This window comes from Podarcis filfolensis (genome assembly GCF_964270895.1).
Source record: "Podarcis filfolensis genome assembly, chromosome: 8".
NCBI classification, from domain to species: Eukaryota; Metazoa; Chordata; class Lepidosauria; order Squamata; family Lacertidae; genus Podarcis; species Podarcis filfolensis.
The window spans coordinates 12,854,483-12,867,827 of record NC_139611.1 but is presented as its reverse complement, the minus strand read 5'-3'; the positions used below and the strand labels follow the sequence as shown (position 1 = coordinate 12,867,827).

The 13,345-nt window shown below is 48.7% G+C and overlaps 1 protein-coding gene across 1 annotated transcript; it reads right to left on the bottom strand.

The window, feature by feature from the left end:
* Positions 1-1,153: 1,153 nt before the first annotated feature.
* On the bottom strand, positions 1,154-12,334 carry TAS1R2 (taste 1 receptor member 2). The gene is made up of 5 exons (XM_083625767.1): positions 12,064-12,334; positions 9,810-10,586; positions 8,183-8,395; positions 4,340-4,460; positions 1,154-2,198 (listed from the first exon to the last, which is right to left on the bottom strand). The coding sequence occupies exons 1-5, from the start codon at positions 12,322-12,324 to the stop codon at positions 1,270-1,272; spliced, it is 2,301 nt and encodes a 766-aa protein (XP_083481893.1). The 5' UTR covers positions 12,325-12,334; the 3' UTR covers positions 1,154-1,269.
* Positions 12,335-13,345: the final 1,011 nt, after the last annotated feature.

Sequence of the window (13,345 nt, the reverse complement as noted above, 5' to 3'; positions counted from 1 at the left end):
TTTAAAGCAGCAGTTCTCAACCTGTGGGTCCTCAGATATTTGTTGGACTACAACTCCCATCATCCCTGAGCTCTGGCATTGCTAGCTAGGGGTGATGGGAGTTGTAGTTCAACAACATCTGGAGACCCACAGGTTGAGAAAGGCTGATTTAAAGGATTCCATCTACAGCAGGCATCCCCAAACTCGGCCCTCCGGAGTTTTGGGACTACAACTCCCATCATCACTAGCTAACAGGACCAGTGGTCAGGGATGGTGGGAATTGTAGTCCCAAAACATCTGGAGGGCCAAGTTTGGGGACTAGACAACCCTTGGGGTCCCTACAATTCCATGGTTCTGTTATTCTATAACCCCGAGTTGATGGCCGCATCTTACAGCAGTGAGTTCCACGGGTTTAACCCTACTCTGTGTGAAGAAGTCCTTTCCATTTGCTCATCCGGAATCAGCTTCATCAAAGAACCCCAGCGACAAGGAAGGAAGAGTGAAGGAAAGCCAATTCCGCCCTGCAGGTTGCAGGCGTCACAGCCCCAGCCCCCACACGATTGGGGGAATCCCCAGCCGCGTCACACCCTAGCCAGCCAATCGGCCGGCTCTGGGGGCGTGGCCTGCCCTATTTAACGCAGGCGCGGCCAGGGATCTCCCTCTTTTCCCGCCTATCAGCTGTTCCTGTTTCCCACCCTCCCGCCCTTTAAGGTTTTTGTTCCTTGACCTTGCTATGGACCTTGGCTGTTGAGGGGGCTGGTAGGAATTTTTCCACTTGGCAAATTGGCACCAGCCACTTGGTTTTCGTCTACCTCGTAGCAAATCGTCACAACTTTCTGGGTATTGGTGGTTAGGCATTGGTATAGTTCTATAGATGGAAGAGGAGAGGTAACGCCATCACCTGCCCCACATATTGAAGGGTAGTCTGATAAAGGATTCTGGGGGGCGTGGTCCTGTCCGAAGCCTATGGAGGTGAGGGCCTAAGGCATGCCCCGAGCGCTCACCCCGAGGGAGTTCCTAGTTGGATTCCCCCTACTGGTGGTTAACCCTTCCCGGACTTCAAGCTGACGGGCTGAAGCCAGATATAGTCGGTTAGGACCGATGCCTAAGCCAATACCACTCATCACCTGTAACCAATAAAGCTGTGGCCTTATTTAGCCCATTAACCTTAATAATTGTGTCATGTGTCATTATTTCCACTGGGGGGGTGGGAACTCGCCACGCAACCGTCTCGCCGAGCAGCAATGTACAAATCAACAGGCGTCCATTTCATTCCACGAGGCTCTGGAATTACTCCTGCCTCATGGTGTAGCTTTGAATGGCGTCCTGGAAGAAGGCGGTCGTATTGCGCTCCGGGTGAAAGAAAAGGATGTAACATTTGGGGCCAAAGTAGCCCACGCAGATACTGAACAAGTTGGACAGGACGGTGGCCGCTTCAAAGACAATCACCACGAACCCTTCGAAGATGGACATGACAAGGAAGAGGGCCACCCAGGAGCCAAAATAGCACGTCATGCACAAGGTGATGTATTTGGCTTCGTTGTAGCTCTTCGGCAAGGCCTTCCCCATGTAGGCAAAGCAAAAGCAAAGGAAACACAAACTCATGTCAAAGGCATTGTTGAAGACCGTGGTGGCGCGGTAGTCCTGGTTGCACATCAAGATGAGTATGGCCGGGTTGTCGCTCACCCGGGTTCGGGAGGGTACCGGCTTGTTGAAGTAGATATTGAGCACTACGATGAAGACCTTGATGACCAAGACGACGGCGACAAAGACCCTCTGCCCATCGTACTTCCGCCAGGCATCGTAGGCCCGAGGCAGCTGGGCGGCCATCTTGAAGACGCAGATGATCTGGAAGGAGCGGACGGTGATGCAGGCAATGCAGGTGGTGAAGCAGAGGCTGAAGACCGTTTGGCGGCCGAAGCAAACCAGCTCCGTCGGCCGGCCCACGAAGAAGAGGACGCTGCAGAAACCAGTGGCCAGGGAGGCGATCATCAGGAAGCAGAGGCGGCCCCCGGCAGACTTCACCACCGGCGTGGCAGAGTGGCGGGTGAAGAGGGCCAAGGTCCACAAGGTCGCCAGGAGGCCGAGGGTCGAGAGAGAAAGGAGGGCGATGGAGATGGCGTCGCCCCAGTGGATGTAGAGCAGCTGTTTCGTGAAGCACTCTTCTTTGCCGGGTTCCGACCACATGTCCAGCGGACATTCCTGGCAGGTGAAACTGTCTGCCGACCAAAAAGGACACACACCACAGACACACATAATCAGTCAAAGTTAAGTTGTCACTATATCAGGGGCTGGAAATTTAATTGGATTGCTTTGTCCAACAAAAAGGTTGGTTGATGGATGGGTGGTGACTGGGAAAAGTGAACTGACAATCTTTGGCCCAACTATAAACCATTTTAAAAGGTTGAATTTATCTAGCTGAGCTTCCTTCGTCATATTTCACTCTGTGGCTTTGGGAGGATATTCTGTTTAGTTGTTTGCAATGAATTTTCCTCTCAGTCTTGAAGCAGATTTATGTTGTGTCATGTTTGTTTCAATACTAAAGAGGATGCTCTCCGAACGCAGAAATTCCCTGATTATTATTATTCTTCTGCATTTGCATTTGTTTGTTAAGACAGGGGTAGGCAACCTAAGGCCCAGGGGCCAGATGCGGCCCAATCACCTTCTCAATCCGGCCCATGGATGGGCCGGGAATCAGCATGTTTTTACATGCGTAGAATGTGTCCTTTTATTTAAAATGCACCTCTGGGTTATTTGTGGGGCCTGCCTGGTGTTTTTACATGAGTAGAATGTGTGCTTTTATTTAAAATGCATCTCTGGGTTATTTGTGGGGCATAGGAATTCATTCTTTCTTTTCCCCCCAAAAAATATAATCTGCCCCCCACAAGGTCTGAGGGACAGTGGACCGGCCCCCTGCTGAAAAAGTTTGCTGACCCCTGTTTAAGAAGCTTTAGCTTCCGTTGTAGATCCTCTGTCTGGGTCTGGTTTTTCCATTAGGCGTGCTAAATGTTTAGAGCTCCTCTAGGAGAGATCTTCTTACTTGCTCACAGAGCTGCAAAGCCATGGGTCTCCTTCTCTCACAACTGCAACTGGGCAGGTTGTAGCAGAATTCTCGTGTACTTGGATCTATGACTATGGTGCCTATAAAATGTACATATTTATCTGTAGATCTAATATTGGAGGGATGGGCAGGGGGCGTTATAATTATAAGAGTGCCAATGGTCTACAAAGACTTTAATGCAGCCCTAGACCCTATAATCCCTAAGAGAAAAGCTTCAGGGTTGCTGTTGTTTTGTATTATCATTTAAACATCTTTTTTATCTCACCATATATCATTTCCCAAAATGCCCTCGGTTTCTTATGAGTCACAGTTTTGTGTGTCATAGGCGCCAACCCCCTGGGGTCCTGGGGTCCTGAGCACCCACAAAATTCCCCACAGTCGGGGGGCCAAGTTGGCACTCCTGTCTAGTGTTATGAGAGAAGGAGGAAAACCACTTTTTCCATCTGCTTTCTCCAGGCCACGCAACATTTTATAGACTGCTAACATCACTGACTTGCCTTTTCTCTAAGCTAAAAGCAGAGTGAGTGGCAGGCTTTTCCCCATATCCACCACCCACACAAACTCTGATGGTAGACATAAGATCATAAGAAGAGCCCTCCTGGATCAGGCCAGATGAAGGTGACCTGTACTACAATTAATCCAGAATTCGGCGGCTAGACTGGTGACTGGGAGCAGCCACTGAGACCACATAACGCCGGTCCTGAAAGACCTACATTGGCTCCCAGTACGTTTCTGGGTACAATTCAAAGTGTTGGTGCTGTCCTTTAAAGCCCTAAACGGCCTCGGCCCAGTAGACCTGAAGGAGCGTCTCCACCCCCATCGTTCAGCCTGGATGCTGAGGTCCAGCTCTGAGGATCTTCTGGTGGTTCCCTCGCAGCTAGAAGTGAGGTTACAGGGAACCAGACAGAGGGCCTTCTTGGTAGTGGCGCCTGCCCTGTGGAATGCCCTCCCATCAGATGTCAAGGAAATAAACAACAATCTGACTTTTAGAAGACATCTGAAGGCAGCCCTGTTTGGGGAAGCATTTAATATTTGATAAATTATTGTATTTTAATATTTAATATTTTGCTGGAAGCCGCCAGATGGGGAAACCCAGCCAGATGGGCGGGGTACAAATAATAAATTATTATTATTGTTATTGTTATTGTTATTATTAGATGGGGGCTCGTACACTCTAGCATCCTGTTCTCACAGCAGCCACCCAGATGCGCTGCCAAAAGGAAACCTGCAAATAGGACCTGCACACAACAGCAGCTCTTGCTTCCTGTGGTTTCCAGCAAGTGGTATTCAGAAACTTACTGCTGCTGTTGAGAAAGGTCCCGGCCTCACACGGCACACACTCAAAACAGCAGGTGAGCATCCCAATCAATTTCTTCTTATGTCCCGCCTCGCATTGCTCTGAGCAGATGGACTGAGGCGCCTGCAAATGAGAGAGCATGAGAAGAATTATACGTGATTTGCTCACCATTTATATACATACTGTGTGTGTGTGTGTGTGTGTGTGTGTGTGTGTGTGTGTATTGACATTTTAACATTATGAGGAAAGTGAGGATTTACAGAAGGAAAGTAAGAAAGGAAGGAAGGAGAGAGAAAATGGAAGAAGGACGTTGTGCAACCTGCTTGCAAAAGGAAACACTGCAGTGTGTATGGTGAAATAAACAAAAACGAAAGAAACCAAAATGTTAATCTTAATTCCCTTGCTTTCTTATCATGTGCATACCATATGATTATGGATACAATTATAGCAATAAAATAAAATAAAATTCTTAAGTGTTATATATTTTGTATTTGTATTTTTGCTTGTTTGTCTTATAAGGCTGATTAATATTTTACAGCATTTTAAATGTGTTTTTGGAAGGGGCGGTTATTGTGTGTTTTTGTTTTTGTTTTAACTATTGACTTGTGTTTTTTATCTTGTCTGTTTATCCTGTGAACAGCCCTGAGATCCAATGACAAAAGGCGGTATATAAATCTGATAAATATATAAAATTACATGGTTGTGTTGTATCTTAACTATTGTATCTTCTTCTAACCCATACTATAGCATAAACAGGAGAAACTGTTTATATGCCACCTTATTCATAAACAAAGCGTACTGCCAAAAAACCCAAAAACCTGTCTTTTTTGCTAGACACTCCAAAGCCTTTCAGTTTTTGTGGCCGGGGGGTGGGATTTCTAACAAGGCTAATGCCAAGACCTTTGAATGTCAATCACCCAAATTAGCCAGCTCAAACTTTTGCTCCCCTTTTGCTGTTCATCCCCCCCCCCCCACACACACACAATTTTTATTATTTATTTTATCATGGTGATAAATTGGAATCCTCCTTCCTACAGGAAGGCCCTCTAACATCTTCCAGAGCAGAGGGTCTTCTGCTTCTAAGCCCGTCCATGATGCCAAGGGTTGCCACCAGAAAAATGGTCAATTTCAGTCAGTTACATTTATTTGTTGAGTTCCTTGGAATTTCATTCCCAGTGATGTGTTTAAGACACAGCTCCAGAAATGCAGGATCTTAACGGCATCTCCAGGTGAGACACAGATAGTTTAAAGGTAAAGGTAAAGGGACGTCTGACCATTAGGTCCAGTTGTGGCTGACTCTGGGGCGACACTCATCTCGCTTTATTGGTTGAGGGAGCCGGCGTACAGCTTCCAGGTCATGTGGCCAGCATGACAGCCGCTTCTGGTGAACCAGAGCAGTGCACGGAAACGCCGTTTACCTTCCCGCCAGAGTGGTACCTATTTATCTGCTTGTACTTTGATGTGCTTTCGAACTGCTAGGTTGGCAGGAGCAGGGATTGAGCAACAGGATAACTGCCTCTCTGGCAGTGATCCTGGAATAGTTTAGTTGTGTGCTTTCCTTTGTATAATGTCAAATTGATGCAGTTCGAATCCACGCGATTGTAAAACAAAAAACAAAACAAAACAACCACCCTTAAAACAGTTTATAAAGAGTTAAAAACAGCAAAAAAAACCCCACAACTCTTGGATATAATCGAAAGATAAAAATCAGCAACAAACCAAAAACAGATGCGGCTGGTGCTGTGGTCTAAACCACTGAGCCTCTTGGGCTTGCCAATCAGAAGGTTGGCGGTTTGAATCCCTGTGACGGGGTGAGCTCCCGTTGCTCTGTCCCAGCTCCTGCCAACCTAGCAGTTCGAAAGCACACCAGTGCAAGTAGATAAATAGGTACCTCTGTGGCAGGAAGGTAAACGGCGTTTCCGTGCACTATGGCTTCTATCAAGGTGTTCCGTTGTGCCAGAAGCGGTTAAGTCATGCTCGCCTCATGACCCGGAAAGCTGTCTTCGGACAAATTCCAGCTCCCTCAGCCTGAAAGCGAGATGAGCACTGCAACCCCATAGTCGCCTTTGACTGGACAACCGTCCAGGGGTCCTTTACCTTTACCTAATGTTTGGAACATCACATTAGGCCTGGCAATCTTCCACTGGCTTCCAGTTCATCTCCAGGCCCGATCCAAGGTGTTTCTTCACTTGCAAAGCTCTGTGGGGCTTGGGACATCGGTACCTAACAGAACACCTCCACCTGTTTGTAAGGACCCTTTTCCCGATAGCTCAGCAGGTAAAGCATAAGACTCCAAGGGTTGTGAGTTCAAGTCCCACGTTGGGCTAAAGATTCCTGTATTGCAGGGGTTGGACTAGATGGTCCTAGTGGTCCCTTCCCAGTCTACAATTCTGTGTCCTGAAACAGCCTTCATCCACCTGGTACCCTCAAAATACCTGCAGCTACAGCTCTCATCTGCCCTGGCATCCTGCGTCAGCTCTGTGCCCAATTTCATCCCCTTTACATGCACTGTAGACATTTTCAGAATGACAAAAAAAGCCGCGGTGATTATTATATCTGTCTATCAAAGACAAAGCTCTATGCAGGGACGCCTCAAGGAGTTAACCTCCAAACAGGCACAAGGTGGCAGCCTTGAGCCAATGTAAACAAATTGTGGGACCCGCAGGGTGCAGATATCTATCAGAAGGGGCGAACTGAGATTTCTATGGACTTGTTTGCATTCACCCTAAAGCATATTGGTAAGTTAGCAAATTATAGGGAAGGACCGGAGCTGAGTTGCAGAGCTCCTGCCTTGCATGCAGAAAGCCTGCATCAATCGCTGGCACCTCCAGGTAGGGCCGGGAAGGACTCCCTGCCTGGAACCCAGGAGAACTGCTGCCGGCCAGTGCAGAATGTATTGAGCTGAGTGGAGCAATGGTCTTCAGGCAGCTTCCTCGGGGTTTTGGGTAGGAGACAATTCTGATAGCTCTGTTGGGGGTTGAGCCTCAGATCTCCAAGCAGATATCAAGCTGTGGACCTTCCCCAGAAAGTGACGGTCAATATTGTCCACACCTCCAGAATTTCCCAGACATAGCCAGTCGGAAATAGTATCCAGGTGGAAATCGCTGTAATGTCTGGGAAAACCCGGATGCACGTCAACCCATGTCGGAAGGGTAGATTTTTGCAAACGTCCTTTAAAAAAAGCTCAAAAACCTCGATTTTTTTGAGACTTTGAAATATGGCAACCCTAGTCCATGGTCATTTGTGGCCTGGACCCTTCCAGATTAGACTGTTGCAATTTTGGGGGTCGTGGGTCAGCTTACCAAAACTCCCTGAAATCCCCATTTTGGACATTTGAAGTTCTCAATCAGAGGTGGGTGGAACCTGTGTCCCTCCAAAGGTTGTTCAACCACAGCTCCCAGCATCATCTCTGACTACTGGCCATCCACACTGGAATTGATGGGAGTTGTAGTCCAAGGATGTCTGAAGGACCACAAGGTGCCCATCTCTGAATTAGGCAATCACTTGTCTTTATTGCCCCAGGCTACCTCCACCACAACTCTGCCTGTTGCCGCCTCCCTCCCATGGGTTGCTGGACTCTAGGTCCCATCATCTTCCCTGACCATTGGCCATGCTGGCTGGGACTGATGGGAGTTGGAGCCCAACAACACCTGGCCACAGATGTCCCACCCCCCAACCTTGAGATACAATGCCAGGTCTCGATGGAAGTTCCCACCGCCACTGAGAAGACCCTTGTATCTAGTAAGTACCCAATGGGTTCATTCCACAACAGGGGGAAGCCCTCGGAGGTGGAATGGGCTGTCCGGCGCAGGGCAGCCATGGGAGTCCCTTGAGACGCTACTCACTGTGTTGTTTGCGGTGTGCCAGGTGATGATTTCCTCATTGACGTCGAGCCTTCCCTGCAATGAATTATAGGAAGCAATCTTCTTGAAAGGCTGGCCGGGAACGTTCCATTGCCACTGTACGACCTCAAAACCGTTCGGTGGGTCTCCTTTCTGGTCAAAGTTGATCACGGTCCTCAGCAGGGTGAAGTTCACCTTGTGCATCTCCTTCAGCAGCTACGACACGAGGAGAGAGGCATCGTTTGTGCGGTGATGGCAAGCCATTTTGAGCTCAGGTCTCAAAACCACACTACAACCACCACCGCCCTCCCTGAATCTACTCTCGCAGATGCAGCAAGCGAGTGACCCCCATAGAAACACCCTATGTCATTTTTTTGTTACCTCAAGGGCGCCCTCTATGCTGCAGTACCAGGGACCCACCTTAGCATTCTGTCAGCTGACCCCAAAGGGCCAATCCCTGCCCAGGCTCTATCTCTCCCTCTAGTTTCAATGTTCAGCATTGAGTGCTGTCGCTTAGGTAGCCAAAACAGCACCACCCATATGGGGTCATTCCAGCAGTTGACCCAGCTGATGGTGCCCAGTGGCCCTGGAATGATGGCAGTCTGTTGGAAAGGGTTTTTTTTTATTTGTAGCTGGAAGGCTGCATTTCCTTCCGGGTCTCCTTACTGGGGTCATTGGTAGGGCTGGGCGATATATTGTCCAAAACTGGTTTCATTATCATGATATCAGCTTTGTAGTTTTTGACCTGGGAATATACTGTGAATCACAGCGTGTGTTAAGGCTGGGCAAGGTAAATCGTCCAAAATTGGTTTCCGCTGCATATCATGATACCAGTTTTGTAATCTTTAACCTGGGAATATATTGTGAATCATGATGTGTCTTTGTGTTTGTGTGCAAAAAAATCACAGCATGGGGAGAAACCATGGAGCTTGCCAATGCCTCTACAGTACATAGCTCCATCCTTATTTCAGACACCGTGATATATCGGTTACGTCGCAATGTTTACCTGCTGACATATTGCATTGTTGAAAACCAGATAATCGCCCAGCCCTAGTCACTTGCAGAACTAGAGGCAAAATTTGGTTCAATTTTTCTTTGGTAGGCAAATTTCTACACTTGCGTTCATCATCCCTCTCTATCCTCCACCCACTGGGCAAGTCAGGGCCAGTGAAGGGGTAGGGCCCTGGGGCGGGGGTGTGGTTTTGGGACAGGACACAGCCCGTAAGGATCCCCAGAGGCCAGATAAAGAGGTCTGGAGTGCCTTGGCTGGCTCCCTGGCCTCATTTTCTCCATCCAACCATAAACAACCGTGTCTTGCAGCCTCCCGCCTTTGGTCAGCCTTCCATAAATACCGTATTTTTCGCTCTATGAGACGCACCAGACCATATGATGCACTTAATTTTTGGAGGAGGAAAACAAGAAAAAAATATTCTGAATCTCAGAAGCCAGAACAGCAAGAGGGATTGCTGCGCAGCGAAAGCAGCGATCCCTCTTCCTGTTCTGGCTTCTGGGATAGCCTGCATTCGCTCCATAAGACGCACACACATTTCCCCTTACTTTTTAGGAGGGAGCAAAAGATACGGTACATTCCCTCCCTCCCCAGCCATGTGGCATTGATGCGGGGGTTCACCTCCCACGGATAAATCTCCCGCCGGTCGCATCGCGTGGCGCTGCATCTTAGCAGCTGGTGCAAGGCGTGCGCGACCACGTAAACCGCCGAGTAGACGTTGAAGTTGATGCGGTCCCCGGTGTCCCGGAGGCTCTTGTCGTGGGAACAAGTCTCCGCCAGACAGTCGTCGCATTCCTGGTTGCACGTCGCTGCGCCGGAGGCGGCCTGGCCTTCGCCGCCTTCCCCCGGGTGGGACGGACCCCTGACACGGAAGTCATCCAACCCTGGGACGGGCACTTCCTGCACGGCCACGCCAAAGATGGTGCCAACACTCGAGATGTTGGCGACGCCGTGGGTGGTCGGGTCGATGGACCAGGCCTCTGAGGCGATCCACACGACGTCCGTCATCTCCTGGCGGATGACCTCTCTGAAGAACGTGGGGAGAGGCAGTTCCAGGCTGAGGATGATCACCACTTTGGCCGTGCTCCTACTGATCTTGGTGACAATGCTGCTGATCCACTCCTGGGTGCTGTTGCCCGAATCATGGAGATCCTTTCCCTGGACCGGGATGGTCTCCTGGAAGGCAATGCAGCCTCGGGTGGCCTGGGCTCGCAACAGCTGCTGGTTTTGTTGGCCATAGTCGTCGTCACTGGCGAGGACAATGAACCAGTTCCACTTGAAGTGCTGCAGGAGCTGGAGCATGACAGCAATCTGCTGCTCGGCGCTTGGGATGGTGCGGAAAGCCACCGGGAAGACCTTGGGGTTGCCCAGGTACTCAGTGGTGGCGCTGTAGGTGATCTGGAGTGGAAGGAGAGCATAGTTGTCAACTTACAGATTTGAAAATAAGGGGCCAGCAGCCTCGAAAATAAGGGATCAGCAGCCAAAATAAGGGATTTTAGTCAACCAACAGCCAAACGAAGCCTCAAGCGGTGGTTTCCACAGCGCAGCAACCCGGCAAAGGGGACGCAGCAAGGAAAACTACCGTCACCTCTCCGCTGGGAAGCGCTGAGCAAAGACAAGTCCCCAGGCAACGCGGCCGATTTGATCGGCACAAGGCATGCAAGCTCCACCCCCCAGTCGTTCTTAGACTCCTTATTGGGTGAGCAACGCAGCCAAGTAACACAGTTGGAGCTTCCCTCCTCCCTGGCCGGCAGGGAGGGAGGGAGAGGAGCTGCTTCCTTTGAAACCCGGGAAATTTAAGGGACATCATCAATAAGGGACAGCAGCGGGACACAGCGCTGGGATAAGGGACTTTCCCGCCAAATAAGGGACGGTTGACAGCTATGAAGGAGAGCCGAGTCACCCTCAGGGCGACCAAAGAAGAGAACTTCACAGGAGGGCACAGCACCAGCAAAGCAGGACTAGCAGATGAAACTGATGGAATATGTAGAAACTGCTAGCTTAAACTAACAGAATGAGAGATTAGGAAGAAAGAGTTTTTAAAGAAGAGTGGGGGGGATTGCGGAATACTTGAAAAATTATTGTAAACAACTTAAAACGTTAGCAGGGTTGGAATAAACTGAGCAGTTGGAATGCAGGTGGAGGGGAAAACTGGAAAAGAAAGAACAAGAAGTGCCGTATTTTTTGCTCTATAAGACGCACCAGACGATAAGACGCACCTAATTTTTGGAGGAGGAAAACAAGAAAAAAAATATTCTGAATCTCAGAAGCCAGAACAGCAAGAGGGATCGCTGCGCAGCGAAAGCAGCAATCCCTCTTGCTGTTCTGGCTTCTGGGATAGCTGCACAGCCTGCATTCGCTCCATAAGACGCACACACATTTCCCCTTACTTTTTAGGAGGGAAAAAGTGAGTCTTATAGAGCAAAAAATACGGTAGTTAGAATATGCAGCAGTAAAGGAAAAATGAAATGAACTATAGAAGGGGGGGAGGGAAGTCAAAGCTAAGTAAGCTGGTAATATGTGCAAATTAGAGTGGCTGGGGAAACCCAGTCACATGGGCGGGCATTATTATTATTATTATTATTATTATTATTATTATTACTATTATTATTATTACTATTATTATTATTATTATTATTATTATTAAACAGGACATCCCTATTTTCATCAGTGAAATTTTGGAGGATATACATAATGCCAGAGCCAGGTGAAAATACTAAAAGAATGACTCCGGGCCGGCCAGAGGCATGGCTTGTGGAGAGGAGGCGTGGCCTTGGGAGGCTTCCAAGGGCCAGACGTTGAGGTGTGAGGGGCCACATTCCACCCCTGGGGCCCACAGTTCCCTGCTCCTGCCTAGGAGGGCCACCAACTTTACCTGTGGGACGAGGAACTGGCTCAAGAGGAAAGCAGCTGTCACCGCTGCCTGAGACGAGTCTGGCCCGATGACGGCTACCACCCTCGGGCGGTGCTGTGTGTAGTTGGTCTCGATATCCACCAGAGAGCGGTTGTTGGAGAGGAAGTATAAGATGGGATGGATGGTGTTGGTGAGGTAGCAGACGTCCACCATCTCGTAGCCCAGCCGCACCCCTGGCAGGAGGGCGCTGGCTTTGTTGATCTCTTCTACCGCGAAGCGCATGGCCTGGAGGTAGCTGTAGCTCACGACTTTCAGATTGTACCTGGGAGAGGGGTGAGAGGCGATGCACTGAGGGCCAGGCTCTGGACCGGGGGGCCGGGCAAAGCTCCAGTTGTGTCTCCTGCTCTTCTTTAAAAGGATTCCAACAAGCATCATTAAAAAATGTGAAACACAAGAACATCAGAAACATAGCTGTCAAGCGTCCCTTATTTGGCGGGACAGTCCCTTATCCCAGGACTATGTCCCGCTGCTGTCCCTTATTGATGATGTCCCTTAAATAAGCTACTGAAGGTAATGGGGCCCTTTCTATGTCCAGCTGTGCTTTGTCAATAACAAATTGTTGCTGTTTTTTTGTGTTGAATATATGCTATATGGTAATTTTTAGGACCTAATAGGTATCTAAAGCCATTTGCATGCAACAAAATATGTATTTCATCAAAGTAATTGTTGATCCCTTATTTTGGCTAGTGATCCCTTATTTTCGAGGCTGCTGGTCCCTTATTTTCAAATCTGTAAGTTGACAGCTATGATCAGAAGCCATCAGACCCATGGTCTAGCTGCCTGCACTGACTGGCAGCAGCTCTCCTGGCCTTCAGGCAAGCCTATCCAGATGCATATTCCACAACTGGAGTCCTGTGTTCAGCTCTGGGCACCACGGAGGAGCTGGGTATGTTTAGCATGGGAAAGAGGAAGCTGAGAGGAGATATCTTCAAATATCTAAAGGATAAGCCGCATGGAAGATGGAGCAAGCTTGTTTCCTCCTGCTCTGGAGAGCGGGGCCCATACCAACGGCTTCACAAGGCTTCACAAGGAAGAAGATTTCAACAAAAGACCAGGAAGAAAAATATACGGTAGAAAGAGCTGTTCCATTAATTTGATTTTGAATTGATTTTAAAATGAATTGATTTTAGAATGCTGTGTTACTTTTATTGTTGTTAGCCGCTCTGAGCCCGGCTTTGGCTGGGGTGGGCGGGATATAAATAAATTATTATTATTATTATTATTATTATTATTATTATTATTA